We start from the raw sequence: 14,469 nt of genomic DNA, 5'->3' as shown, positions 1-14,469 counted from the left end.
TTTACAATATCTCTAACCGTTTAGTCGGTATAGCTGAAAACCGCCAAAAAAAACGGTCACAATCACGTTAACACAACAGCATACATTTCTCATTCATTTGGTACCCTTACCAATCTTTTCAGCCAATGGTTATACTCGGTTATACCATGTTCAATACAACCAGTTTATGACGGATCACTGATGTTAAGCGACGTTTAGCGTGGTTGATATTTAGACCAATTTTTAGTAGCTTTCAAAAAAGGTCCAAAAAGCCCCATTTTTAACGAGTTTTTTTTGCCTGCTATAAGTAGGTACGTATCTAGCAATATTTTGAAAACCTGTAAAATGTAATACCTACCTATCCAAGTCTCATCTTTTCTTGACATACTTAAACCGTCTCTACTCCTATCCTGTCTTCCTTCTCTCTTCGATTTCGGGACGACAAGACCATAGCAGTTACAGTTCCCTCTGTCAAACCTCTTGAAAAAAAGTTCTTCATGTGTCAAATATGCTTGCCAAATTTCATAAAAATCGAACTCACCGTTCGAGAGTTATTGTGAAAGAAACATTTTGGTGCTTTTGACACATCCACTAATATCTTTAATATGATTGTGAACAAAATCTGGTGTTGTTGACACATCCACTAATATCTTTAATATATGTGAACAAAATCTGGTGTTGTTGACACATCCACCATCCACCAATCACGTTAACACAACAGCATACATTTCTCATTCATTTGGTACCCTTACCAATCTTTTCAGCCAATGGTTATACTCGGTTATACCACGTTCAATACAACCAGTTTCTGACGGATCACTGATGTTAAGCGACGTTTAGCGTGGTTGATATTTAGACCAATTTTTAGTAGCTTTCAAAAAAAGGTCCAAAAAGCGCAATTTTTAACGAGTTTTTTTGCCTGCTATAAGTAGGTACGTATCTAGCAATATTTTGAAAACCTGTAAAATGTACCTACCTACCTATCCAAATCTCTTCGGGACGATAAGACCATAGCAGTTACAGTTCCCTCTGTCAAACCTCTTAAAAAAAAAAAATAATAAAGGACCTCCCTGGTAAAATATCTTAAAGGCTCACATTGGAAGAAAAGATCAGTGATTGGGTGGAAGAGCTCGTTAAGAAGAACCCTGCCACTCTTTTTACTCTGGTAATGCCGTCACCGGTCGCTACTCGATTCAAGTAGCTACGCAATAGTCCTGAGGTGGCTGAGTTGTCCCTATATTTCGCCCTATATTTCCCTATATTTCAAGTCATCCCATATTTTTTACAGCCCATATTTCACCAAGGGTCAGCCCATGTTCCAGTAAGAGAACCAAAAAAACTTCGTCTTCCGAGAATCGAACCCGAAACCTCCAGTGTGATACTCGCTCACGGAGGATGTTTTACTCCCCTGATAATCCTCGTTCTACTCCATTTCCTTTTCATTGTCTGATGGCGAAATCTAAATTGAATTTTTATATATATTTTTTTTTTTTTTATCTCCTCGCATTTTTCTTTCTCAAGAGTAAAAGTGACACTTGATATAGTGGGTGAGAGAGCGAGAGAGCGAGAGAGAGGAGAGAGGAGAAGAGAATTCCTGATGAAAGTTAAACACAAATTATGAGAAAAAGTGCTGAGACAAGGAGAAGAAGGAGGAGGAAAAGGAGAGGAAATATACGAAGAAAGAGGAGAAGGAGAAAAACAAAAAGGAAGAGAAGAAGAAGACGGAAAAGGAGGAGAAGGAGGAGGAGAAGGAAAGGAAATATACGAAGAAAGAGGAGGAGGAGGAGGAGAAGGATATTAAGAAGAAAAAGAAGACAATGGCTTCTGACTTTGCTATGAGTATGTACCTCCTATCTAGTATCATCTGCCTTTGACAAGAAAGTTCCCTTTTAAAGAGACAGGGAAGTAAAAGGAGAGGAAATATACGAAGAAAGAGGAGAAGGAGAAAAACAAAAAGGAAGAGAAGAAGAAGACGGAAAAGGAGGAGAAGGAGGATAAGAAGAAAAAGAAGAAGACAATAAAGAAGAAGACAATGGCTTCTGACTTTGCTATGAGTATGTACCTCCTATCTCATATCATCTGCCTTTGACAAGAAAGTTCCCTTTTAAAGATACAGGGAAGTCATGAAACCTGATTTCGGTTTTCCAATTAATGAATTCCCGTTCATTTAACATATCCACCAATGGTTTGGTCACAGTAGGTAGGTACTAGCGTACCGTATGGCTCTCTAACAGCCCCAATTGGTTCTAAAATTTAGTGATCAAATGTCCTTCAGCCAGCCTAGTTAGCTTAGTTTGTAGTGCGTCTGCCTTGTAAGCGCTAGGCCGCGGGTACGATTCCCGCCCGGGGCGGATTTTATCCTGATGGGATAATGTTCGTTCTCGGAACGGCTGGCTTTCTCCTATCCTGTCTTCCTTCTCTCTTCGATTTCGGGACGACAAAACCATACCAGTTACAGTTCCCTCTGTCAAACCTCTTTAAAAAAAATAATAATAATAAAAAATGTCCTTCATGTGTTAAATATGCTTGCCAAATTTCATAAAAATCGAACACACCGTTCGAGAGTTATGGTGAAAGAAACATTTGGTGCTTTTGACACATCCACTAATATCTTTAATATGTGAACAAAATCTGGTGTTGTTGACACATCCACCATCCACCAATCACGTTAACACAACAGCATACATTTCTCAATCTCATTCATTTGGTACCCTTACCAATCTTTTCAGCCAATGGTTATACTCGGTCATACCATGTTCAATACAACCAGTTTCTGACGGATCACTGATGTTAAGCGACGTTTAGCGTGGTTGATATTTAGACCAATTTTTAGAGCTTTCAAAAAAGGGTCCAAAAAGCCCAATTTTTAACGAGTTTTTTTGCCTGCTATAAGTAGGTAGTATAGGTACGTATCTAGCAATATTTTGAAAACCTGTAAAATGTAATACCTACCTTCCTACCTACCTATCCAAGTCTCATCTTTTCTTGACATACATACCTAAACCGTCTCTTGAATTTGCTTTCCCTGTGGACTCACTTTCACTCTTCTAGAAACGAAAGCTCAGAATAATAAATAAGTTTCATACATTTGTCAAGTGAAAACATAGTAGGTACTTATCATTCCAATATCTTTATCACTTTCACTGTTTCTCTCTCTCTCTCTCTCTCTCTCTCTCTCTCTCTCTCTCTCTCTCTCTCTCTCTCTCTCTCTCTCTCTCTCTGTCTAGTCGAATAATGTTACTTTAAGTAGGTTAGATAGGTAGAGCTACTTTTTCAGTTTTACGAATATATATAAAAAATAAAAATAAAATCTGGTGTGAACATCACACGACTTTCCTCATCTCCTCCCCCCCACCCTCGGGTGTCGAGATTTTCACTACCTCCCCTTTCTCTTTCATTTATCCTGTTTTCTCCCCTCCTTCGTTCCCCTCCCTTTCTCGTTATGAAGGAGAAACCTTCATCAGTTTCCCGCTGTATTTTCATTCTCTCCTTTTTTCTCTTTTGTTCTTTATGAGTCTTCTTCTCTTTTCTCTCGTCTTTCTCTTCTTTTCCTCCCATTCTCATCACTCTCACCAGTTTTTCGCTGTATTTTTGTTTTTCCTTTTCCTTTATACGCACTCTTTTATTTTCTCTTTTCTTTCTCCTTTGTTCTTCATGTGCCCTCTTCTCTTTTCTCTCGTCTTTCTCTTCTTTTTTCAAGAGAGAGAGAGAGATCAATAGAGACTCTCGTGTCAGAGGCGTGGCGCAAGCGTCAAGTCCCCCTCTCCCCTTTTCGCCCCCCGCCCCACCCTCGGGTGTCGAGATTTTCACTGCCTCCTCTTTCTCTTTCATTTATCCTGTTTTCTCCCCTCCTTCGTTCCCCTCCCTTTCTCGTTATGAAGGAGAAACCTTCCTCAGTTTCCCGCTGTATTTTCGTTCTCTCCTTTTTTCTCTTTTCCTCTTTTGTTCTTTATGAGTCTTCTTCCCTTTTCTCTCATCTTTCTCTTCTTTTCCTCCCATTCTCATCACTCTCACCAGTTTTTCGCTGTATTTTTGTTTTTCCTTTTCCTTTATACGCACTCTTTGATTTTCTCTTTTCTTTTTCCTTTGTTCTTCATGTGCCCTCTTCTCTTTTCTCTCGTCTTTCTCCCCGCCCCACCCTCGGGTGTCGAGATTTTCACTGCCTCCTCTTTCATTTATCCTGTTTTCTCCCCTCCCTTTCTCGTTATGTAGGAGAAACCTTCATCAGTTTCCCGCTGTATTTTCGTTTCCTCCTTTTTTCTCTTTTCCTCTTTTGTTCTTTATGAGTCTTCTTCCCTTTTCTCTCATCTTTCTCTTCTTTTCCTCCCATTCTCATCACTCTCACCAGTTTTTCGCTGTATTTTTGTTTTTCCTTTTCCTTTATACGCACTCTTTGATTTTCTCTTTTCTTTTTCCTTTGTTCTTCATGTGCCCTCTTCTCTTTTCTCTCGTCTTTCTCTTCCTTTTTCCCATTCATTTCATCAGTTTTTCGCTGCATCTCCTTTTTCTTCTTCCTTGTTTTCCGTCATACCTCATCCTCTCTCTTCGTTCTTCCTGTCTTCTTTCTACCTACTTCAGCAACTTGCCGGTAGATTCTGGAAATGATTTTAGGTCGGTCGAAACAACCAGCAGCAAGGAATCCGTTCATATGGCGACTAAAATTAGTGGTCAATTTTCCCATTCTCATCACTCTCACCAGTTTTTCGCTGTATTTTTGTTTTTCCTTTTCCTTTATACGCACTCTTTGATTTTCTCTTTTCTTTCTCCTTTGTTCTTCATGTGCCCTCTTCTCTTTTCTCTCGTCTTTCTCTTCTTTTTTTCACATTCATTTCATCAGTTTTTTGCTGCATCTCCTTTTTCTTGTTTTCCGTCATACCTCATCTTCTCTCTTCGTTCTTCCTGTCTTCTTTCTACCTACTTCAGCAACTTGCCGGTGGATTCTGGAAATGATTTTAGGTCGGTCGAAACAACCAGCAGCAAGGAATCCGTTCATCTGGCGACTAAAATTAGTGGTCAGTTCTTAGACACGGTTGAATCCCCAAAAATACATCGCACCTCCAAATTTTCTAAAAGCACCTTTTTTCTTCCAAATTCATCCATATAATTCCATTATAGTCAGGTATAAACACACCTAGAGCTCAAATTAATACTAAACAGTAATGCCTTTGGATAAAAAACCTTCAGACGAAAATGAAACCTCTGATTTACAGAAGGAAATAATCGATAAAGTGGAAATGAACAACACTATCTGTAATGATGATGGAAATTGTAATGACACAGTTGTACAACTGATAACAAATATGGAACGAGATATGGAAAATGTGAAACAACATGGAAATGTTGACCTGGATGTTGACACAAACGTGAGGCGCGATGTTGAAACAAATGTGAGACAAGATGTTAACAAGAAGGTAGAACTGAATACTAAACAGTAATGCCTTTGGATAAAAAACCTTCAGACGAAAATGAAACCTCTGATTTACAGAAGGAAATAATCGACAAAGTGGAAATAAACAACACTACTCGTATCTGTAATGATGATGGAAACTGTAATGACACAGTTGTACAACTGATAACAAACATGGAACGAGATATAGAAAATGTGAAACAACATGGAAATGTTGACCTGGATGTTGACACAAACGTGAGGCGAGATGTTGAAACAAATGTGAGGCGAGATGTTGAAACAAACGTGAGACAAGATGTTAACAAGAAGGTAGAACTGAATATTAACATGGAAAACGCAAGACAAGATATAAAGAGGAATATTGAACAAGGCGTGGATTCAAGTGTGGAAGTAATGGAAGTGGATCTAAATAGAAATGTGGAGCAAGATATAAAAAGAAATATGGAACGAGGTATTGACATAAATGTGGAACAAGACATGAAAAGAAAAATGGAACGTGGTATCAAAAGAAATCACAGAAATGTGGAACATGATATGAAAAGAAATGTGGAACAAGATATAAACGAAAAAGTGAAGAAAGATATAAACAAAAATAAGGAACAAGACAAACAAGACATAATCAACGGATAGAAATGTGGAGCAAGATATAAAAAGACATATGGAACGAGGTATTGACATAAATGTGGAACAAGACATGAAAAGAAAAATGGAACGTGGTATCAAAAGAATACACAGAAATGTGGAACATGATATAAAAAGAAATGTGGAACAAGATGTAAACGAAAAAGTGAAGAAAGATATAAACAAAAATAAGGAACAAGACATAATCAAAGAAAACGAGATATAGAAAATGTGAAACAACATGGAAATGTTGACCTGGATGTTGACACAAACGTGAGGCGAGATGTTGAAACAAATGTGAGACGAGATGTTAACACAAACGTGAGACGAGATGTTGAAACAAACGTGAGACAAGATGTTAACAGGAAGGTAGAACTGAAAATTCACATGGAAAACGCAAGACAAGATATAAAGAGGAATATTGAACAAGGCGTAGATTCAAGTGTGGAAGTAATGGAAGTGGATCTAAATAGAAATGTGGAGCAAGATATAAAAAGACATATGGAACGAGGTATTGACATAAATGTGGAACAAGACATGAAAAGAAAAATGGAACGCGGTATCAAAAGAATACACAGAAATGTGGAACAAGATATAAACGAAAAAGTGAAGAAAGATATAAACAAAAATAAGGAACAAGACATAATCAAAGAAGTGGAAATGGATTTAAAAAGAAATACAAAACGAAATATCGACACAAATGTGGAACTAGACACTGACACAAATGTGGACCTAGATATTGATACAGATTATGACGAGATGGATTTAGAATTCCCCACCTATCTAGAAGAACTCAAATCAGATATTGTCAAGAAAGTAATGGCCATGAGCAGCTTGAAAACTATTGTCAGAAGGTACGTGGCAGTCTTCTCAGGAAAGGAATTTTCGCTGAAGGATTTTCCAGTACATTCTATCTATGTACATTTAAAGTTAATTTGGAAGACTAGACCTGAAGAATGATGTCGAAAGAAAAGAGGGGTATACCTAAAAAACTGATTACACAAAATTCAACTGATTGGCCATAAGGAGTGCGAAAATTAGCTGACTGACCCTAAGGCCATATGCAAAACGGCGGTTTACATAGTTTGGCGAAAGAAAATTTCGGAAAAGTATCAGATATTGTCAAGAAAGTAATGGCCATGAGCAGCTTGAAAACTATTGTCAGAAGGTACGTGGCAGTCTTCTCAGGGAAGGAATTTTCGCTGAAGGATTTTCCAGTACCTACATTCTATCTACATTTAAAGTTAACTAATGGTTGACCCGTCCTTTGTACGGGATCAGCGCGGTGTAAGAGTCATAACTTTAAAGTGCTGCCATTTTGAATCGGGATGGAATATGACAAATTTAAATAGCCTGTATCACCCTCAGTACTCTTCTCAACAACCACAAAAAATTCCATCAAAATCGGTCGAGCCGTTTTTTCGTGAAAAGAGGACAACAAAAGGTCCATCAGCGTAACAGTGCCGTAACAGACAGACATAGCTACATGTACATATTTCTGTGTATGCAATATGCAACAATAGTCAAATTTCGCTTTATTTTCATAGTATAACTTCTCGCTGTTTCTTATTTTCAAAAAATGTTTTATCTTTTTCTACGTTTCTATTGAATATTCAAAAGGTTCTCTAATTTTTTTTATTAAAATTTGGAAGACTACCTAGATCTGAAGAACGATCGAACGAATCGAATTATCGAACGATGTCGAAAGAATAAGAAAAGAGTACAAATATCCGAGTACCCTGTAAATGTAAAGATTGTAAAGGACCTTTTTCATTTATAAATGATTTCCGTCATAACTCCAGAACGGTTAGTCGGATTTTTATGAATTTTGGGAGAAATCTTCAACACACCTATGAAATTTGCTCATCAGATTTTGGGCCTTATCGAGCTTTTGGGGACTCCCTTTTTCTGAGTATGTATTGTATTGTTCCTATAACTTTGAAGTTGTTTGTGTTTCGTTCCTATTCATATAACCAGTTCGTCCATTCCTCAGGGATTCTCTGGACAACGAGCACATCTGTCGCATTTGTTATTGCCACATGGTCAGTCAGCTAATTTTCGCACTCTTTATGGCCAATCAGTTGAATTTTGTGTAATCAGTTTTTTAGGTATACCCAGAAAAGAGTACAAATATCCGAGTACCCCGTAAAGGGCCTTTTTCATTTATAAATGATTTCCGTCATAACTCCAGAAGGGTTAGTCCGATTTTTATGAATTTTGGGAGAAATCTTCAACACACCTATGAAATTTGCTCATTAGATTTTGGGCCTTATCGAGCTTTTGGGGACTCCCTTTTTCTGAGTATGTTACCTATCACCTATCGTACCTATGTACATATCGTACCTATGTGATTTCGCGATTATGTTCGCGGATTTGGCGATTCTCATTAGATTTTGGGCCTTATCGAGCTTTTGGGGACTCCCTTTTTCTGAGTATGTATTGTATTGTTCCTATAACTTTGAAGTTGTTTGCGTTTCGTTCCTATTCATATAACCAGTTCGTCCATTCCTCAGGGATTCTCTGGACAACGAGCACATCTGTCGCATTTGCTACGATGCGGATTTTGCGATTATGTTCGCGGATTTGGCAATTATGTTCGCGGATTCGCATCCCGAATCGACATTTTGGATATTTGGCAAGCCTACATATAACCAGTTCGTCCATTCCTCAGGGATTCTCTGGACAACGAGCACATCTGTCGCATTTGCTACGACGACAGCAACGACCACCACACCCCACCCACCACCATGTGTCGATGTCGCGGTAGTGTTGGTCTGGTTCATCTCCACTGTCTGGAGAAGTGGTTGAACGAGAAGACCACCGACACGTGTGAATTGTGCCAGTACAAGTTTCAGACCAGGTTTGAACCGACGGAGAGAAATATTGGCTGGTCTATGCTGAAGTTTGTTTGGTTGAGAACTGTCTGGAGAAGTGGTTGAACGAGAAGACCACCGACACGTGTGAATTGTGCCAGTACAAGTTTCAGACCAGGTTTGAACCGACGGAGCGAAATATTGGCTGGTCTATGCTGAAGTTTGTTTGGTTGAGAGACAAGACGAGAGGCTTTCCCGCCCCTAACTGTTTGCTGTTTGTGACACAGGTTAGTACGGTTCAGGTTTGTCTGCGCCTGTATACTTGTGCAGTTGAACTTCTCCGGTAAATCCTTTTCGACATATTTTATGTCATATTTTTCGTAGTAATTCGACATATTTTTCAGTGCAATAGTCCTAAAATGAAACGGACGCGGCACACAAGGGATCAGGAACTTCTCCGGTAAATCCTTTTCGACATATTTTTCGTAGTAATTTGACATATTTTTCAGTGCAATAGTCCTAAAATGAAATGGACGCGGCACACAAGGGATCAGGAAGAGACCGCCTTAACATAATTCGATACCTTTAAAATCCCAAGTTTCGATGTAGACAGAGCTTATTACAACGGGGATAATTTGAGAGGAAGCCCTAAATCGTTCCCCTGATTAAGTGATAGACTTTAAAAAATGAACATTTGAAAATTCATATAAAAAAGAAAAGCAAAAAGGAAATATTTTATCTAATAAATTCATTCTTCCATAGGTCATCCTTCTCACAATCCTCCTGACATGTTTCAATCTCTTCGCCATCTCGTTTACCGACCTCCTGGCTGCCCAAAGCCAAGCAGATCCCTTCTACACCCGCTACACATCTAACCTATGTGTCCTATTACTGGTACTAGTGATCAACTGGCTATTTACCAGTCTCCTAATACGAGATACGTGGACACAGTACTGGATATGGTACCATTGGTGGCTGAAGACATTCAGTGTCAAGTTGATACTGGATCAGAACATAGAGGAGACCGGAAAGGAGAGTAGATAAATTAAAGGTCTTGGAATTTAGGTCCTGACAGACCAGGTTTGAACCGACGGAGCGAAATATTGGCTGGTCTATGCTGAAGTTTGTTTGGTTGAGAGACAAGACGAGAGGCTTTCCCGCTCCTAACTGTTTGCTGTTTGTGACACAGGTTAGTACGGTTTAGGTTTGTCTGCGCCTGTATACTTGTGCAGTTAAACTTCTCCGGTAAATCCTTTTCGACATATTTTATGTCATATTTTTCGTAGTGATTCGACATATTTTTCAGTGCAATAGTCCTAAAATGAAATGGACGCGGCACACAAGGGATCAGGAAGAGACCGCCTTAACATAATTCGATACATTTAAAATCCCAAGTTTCGATGTAGATAAAGCTTATTACAACGGGGATAATTCAAGAGGAAGCCCTAAATCGTTCCCCTGATTAAAAGTGATAGACTTTAAAAAATGAACATTTGAAAATTCATATAAAAAAGAAAAGCAAAAAGGAAATATTTAATCTAATAAATTCATTCTTCCATAGGTCATCCTTCTCACAATCTCCCGCCCCTAACTGTTTGCTGTTTGTGACACAGGTTAGTACGGTTCAGGTTTGTCTGCGCCTGTATACTTGTGCAGTTAAACTTCTCTGGTAAATCCTTTTCGACATATTTTATGTCATATTTTTCGTAGTAATTCGACATATTTTTCAGTGCAATAGTCCTAAAATGAAATGGACGCGGCACACAAGGGATCAGGAAGAGACCGCCGTAACATAATTCGATACATTTAAAATCCCAAGTTTAGATGTAGATAGAGGTTATTACAACGGGGATAATTCAAGAGGAAGCCCTAAATCGTTCCCCTGATTAAGTGATAGACTTTAAAAAATGAACATTTGAAAATTCATACAAAAAAGAAAAGCAAAAAGGAAATATTTTATCTAATAAATTCATTCTTCCATAGGTCATCCTTCTCACAATTCTCCTGACATGTTTCAATCTCTTCGCCATCTCATTTACCGACCTCCTGGCTGCCCAAAGCCAAGCAGATCCCTTCTACACCCGCTACACATCTAACCTATGTGTCCTACTACTGGTACTAGTGATCAACTGGCTATTTACCAGTCTCCTAATACGAGATACGTGGACGCCCGCTACACATCTAACCTATGTGTCCTACTACTGGTACTAGTGATCAACTGGCTATTTACCAGTCTCCTAATACGAGATACGTGGACACAGTACTGGATATGGTACCATTGGTGGCTGAAGACATTCAGTGTCAAGTTGATACTGGATCAGAACATAGAGGAGACTGGAAAGGAGAGTAGATAAATTAAAGGTCTTGGAATTTAGGTCCTGATAGCCAACGCGTTAACCACTGCACCACTGAGGGCAAAAGGTGAGTTCGGTGCGATGATTTCCCCCTCGAAAAGGTCATGTATGAATTCGGTGCGGTTCTGCGGTTTCAGTGTCAAGTTGATACTGGATCAGAACATAGAGGAGACCGGAAAGGAGAGTAGATAAATTAAAGGTCTTGGAATTTAGGTCCTGATAGCCAACGCGTTAACCACTGCACCGCTGAGGGCAAAAGGTGAGTTCGGTGCGATGATTTCCCCCTCGAAAAGGTCATGTATGAATTCGGTGCGGATTGTATCTCCTTGTATTTTCGACAACAAATGAAATGACAAGAGTAGAAATGATTTTTATCAAATAATAAAATTAACATAGTAAAGTAAAAATTATATTTGGTCAAAAAATAATATACAATTTTATAGCAGCCTACAAAAACATCTGTATTTTCGTGTCTTTTCCATTCTTCGGGGGTACATAGCTACATTGCTGATCGTTGGTCAGCCATGAGGTATTGAGTAAAAATATAGCAGTAAGAAAATACCGACACCTCCTACAACGTAAATTGCCTACTAATAATATACAATTTTATAGCAGCCAACAAAAACATCTGTATTTTCGTGTCTTTTCCATTCTTCGGGGGTAAAAATACATATGTACCTACCTCCATAAAAGCACATAGCTACATTGCTGATCGTTGGCCAGCCATGAGGTATTGAGTAAAAATATAGCAGTAAGAAAATACCGACACCTCCTACAAGGTAAATTGCCTACTTGGATATTTTTACAGCTTCTTTTAAATCGAAAACGACTCTGTCCCTGTAGGTATGGAAAGACTCAAGTCTAGAGGCAGTATAAGAAGAAAGCCCTGGAAACCTCGTAACTTTTCATTCTAAGCTTCGTTTTCTCGGAAAAACTTTTACATTTCAAAAAGTTCTTTGGTAATTTCTAATTTAGGGTAAAAATAGGTAGTAAATCTGTCAGATCACCTTACAGAACTAGTTCTGTCAGATCACCTTACAGACCTAGTTCTGTCAAACTGTCTTATTGTGTGTGGTGGAAAAAGCTCGAGACCTAGTTCTATGAGACCACGGTCTGTCAGACGGTACCTAGACGATCTGAGCGTGAGATGGTGGGCATAAGATCTAATCAGGTTGTGACTTAGGGCTTAAATAGCCGATGGCCCAATACCAAAGTTGTTTCCAGGCAGCCCTGGCTACAAAAGTCAAGAGCCCTATACCAAAATTGCTTTCAGGAAGCCCTGGCTAGAAAATTGCCTGGTTGGGGCGTCCCAAGGAAAGTTTGGGCGCCTGGTTTAGTTGGGGCGTCCCGTCTCTGGTTTGGGCGTCCCAAGACAAGAAGGTTTATTATCACAAATGCATTTCATTCAGCTCTAAATTCTGCGTGGACCGGTCAAATGGACTCTTGCTTCGGCATGAACCAGGCACAGTGGACTTGGTAAATCTTAGGAACACCTGCGAACACAAAGGACGAATATTTTGTTAAAAAGTTGAAACTTGGCGCCGAACTTTTCCAGGGGAGGTTTTTTTGGGGGATTTCATTGCTTTTTTCTGGTTCTAAGTTGTCGGTCTAAATAAAGACCTACCTTTAGGTCGAAAAACAAAATCAAATGGGTGACGTCAAAGAAAACCTTTGACACTGTGCTAACTCTCAGTGGTAAGACCGGTCATTAGTAGCATAACTGCGGTAATGCGGGCAAATCCCACAAAATCCCGCGCGGCATCTCGCGGGATTGGGATTCCTTCTCACCTGTTCTAGGCTGATCTGTTGTATCACTCACCTGTTCTAGGCTGGTCTGTTGTATCGAGTAGTCTTCCACCAGACTCTCGCTCTTTGCTTTCTCCATAGTTGAGAATACCTGGGAGCAAGCTATACCTGGCGGTACGTGGAATGTCACCATGCCTTCATACTCCTCTACCACTTCCGAGTCTGAGGAAACAAAACAAAATTATGTTAGCCAAGTGGTAACGCGCTTGATATCTTAGGGTAGGTCCCGGGTTCAAACATCACCACCGAAAAAAAATCTACGTACGTAAAAAAGGTGACAAATCCAAATCTGAGTCAAAACGTATTGCAAAGATTTTGGTGCAATTCTCAAATCCTAAATAAGATAAAGACAAATAATTGAGGGGTTTGATGCAAAAACGACTTATGGACAATGAGACGAAAGTTATAATTCGCTTTTGAGTAAAAAATGACTTATAATGACCATAAGACTCAAGTTAGAACTAATTTTTGAGTCAAACCCCTCAACTGTTGTTTCGTGCTAGAGACTACTACATATAGACCCTAGTCTTCTGGTGTTACCTTTGAGATAAGCAGCCACGAACCACTTGATGTTCTGCTGAGTGGTAGGCGGGAACTTGATTTGGAGCTGATAGCCGACGGCAAACTTGTTCTTCAAATGCTGAACAGAACCCAGACAGCTCAGCCTGCCATTCACCATCACCGCTAGACGAGTACATAACGCCTCACACTCTTCCAGACTGGAATAGAATAAACCAAATGAGATCCATGTTTGAGAATTCTTTCTTTAGTAAAAATAATAATAATAAAGGCGATATCTGTATAAAAAGCCAGTCTAGATAGCTTGAAGGGTAGCGCGTCTACTTTGAAAGCACTCGGCCTTGTTAGCACGGGTTCGATTCCCGCCCGGAGCGCATTTTCTCCCAAACAGATAAGGTTCGTTCTCGGAAAGGTAGGTATTTTATTCTTTCGCTTTCGGGACGATAAGACTTTATATTAGCAATTATAGATCCTTCTATCAAACCTCATTAATAAATATACTCGGAACTGCTTTCGGTTTTCTTCAAGGCCTGCCAATCCGCGAACGGAAAAGTTTAGAGTTAGAAAATGTCCGCTCAGGCCGGGATTCAAACCCAGCAGCTCCAGGTTGAGAGTCAGTGGTCAGAGCTCTTGACCCACTCTCTCACAAAAGTCGTTCCTTTAGTTTGTATGCTTGTTTTTGACTGTAGAACGATCAGTCCGACTTTGACACTTTCAAAAGCTCCGTAGGAGCTTATTTCCTTAGTGAATTCTAGAAAAGAATGTAAATGTAAATGCAGTTTCTTTGTGTTGTTATGTCACAACTTTGGTGCTCACTGCAGCATTGTAAGATTTTCCTAATATCTCAATAATCCTAACATCCAATGTTTACCTACTGTGCTGGCACCGGTCGATGCGCATTTATATGTCATAGCTACTCATTTCCCTCACGAGGCTGAGTGGGCCCCGCAACAGCCAGTCACGGAATCAA

The 14,469-nt window shown here is 39.4% G+C and overlaps 2 protein-coding genes across 8 annotated transcripts; one reads left to right on the top strand and one right to left on the bottom strand.

Moving 5' to 3' along the window:
- Nucleotides 1-4,966: 4,966 nt before the first annotated feature.
- Nucleotides 4,967-11,695, top strand: LOC103520651 (E3 ubiquitin-protein ligase MARCH8-like). Of its 7 annotated transcripts, none has more exons than XM_026831684.1 (8): nucleotides 4,967-5,169; nucleotides 5,445-5,570; nucleotides 6,228-6,861; nucleotides 8,679-8,810; nucleotides 8,942-9,107; nucleotides 9,583-9,689; nucleotides 11,000-11,150; nucleotides 11,343-11,695. In XM_026831684.1, the coding sequence occupies exons 1-8, from the start codon at nucleotides 5,139-5,141 to the stop codon at nucleotides 11,364-11,366; spliced, it is 1,371 nt and encodes a 456-aa protein (XP_026687485.1). In that variant the 5' UTR covers nucleotides 4,967-5,138; the 3' UTR covers nucleotides 11,367-11,695. The 7 variants fall into 7 exon arrangements, with proteins under 7 accessions (XP_026687485.1, XP_026687486.1, XP_026687484.1 ...); XM_026831685.1 differs by lacking the exons at nucleotides 9,583-9,689; nucleotides 11,343-11,695 and adding exons at nucleotides 9,901-10,009; nucleotides 10,804-10,961 and having other exon boundaries at nucleotides 8,942-8,998; nucleotides 11,051-11,279; XM_026831683.1 differs by lacking the exon at nucleotides 11,000-11,150 and having other exon boundaries at nucleotides 4,968-5,169; nucleotides 9,583-9,860; nucleotides 11,363-11,695.
- A 536-nt stretch (nucleotides 11,696-12,231) lies between these two features.
- On the bottom strand, nucleotides 12,232-13,714 carry LOC103520649 (ATP-binding cassette sub-family A member 17-like). Its single transcript, XM_008485750.2, has 3 exons — nucleotides 13,521-13,714; nucleotides 12,994-13,142; nucleotides 12,232-12,667 (listed from the first exon to the last, which is right to left on the bottom strand). The coding sequence occupies exons 1-3, from the start codon at nucleotides 13,657-13,659 to the stop codon at nucleotides 12,563-12,565; spliced, it is 393 nt and encodes a 130-aa protein (XP_008483972.1). The 5' UTR covers nucleotides 13,660-13,714; the 3' UTR covers nucleotides 12,232-12,562.
- Between the last annotated feature and the right edge of the window lie 755 nt (nucleotides 13,715-14,469).

Source organism: Diaphorina citri, unplaced genomic scaffold (assembly GCF_000475195.1).
Source record: "Diaphorina citri unplaced genomic scaffold, Diaci psyllid genome assembly version 1.1 scaffold3893, whole genome shotgun sequence".
In the NCBI taxonomy this organism is placed as follows: Eukaryota; Metazoa; Arthropoda; class Insecta; order Hemiptera; family Psyllidae; genus Diaphorina; species Diaphorina citri.
This window is presented reverse-complemented; position numbering and strand designations above follow the sequence as displayed.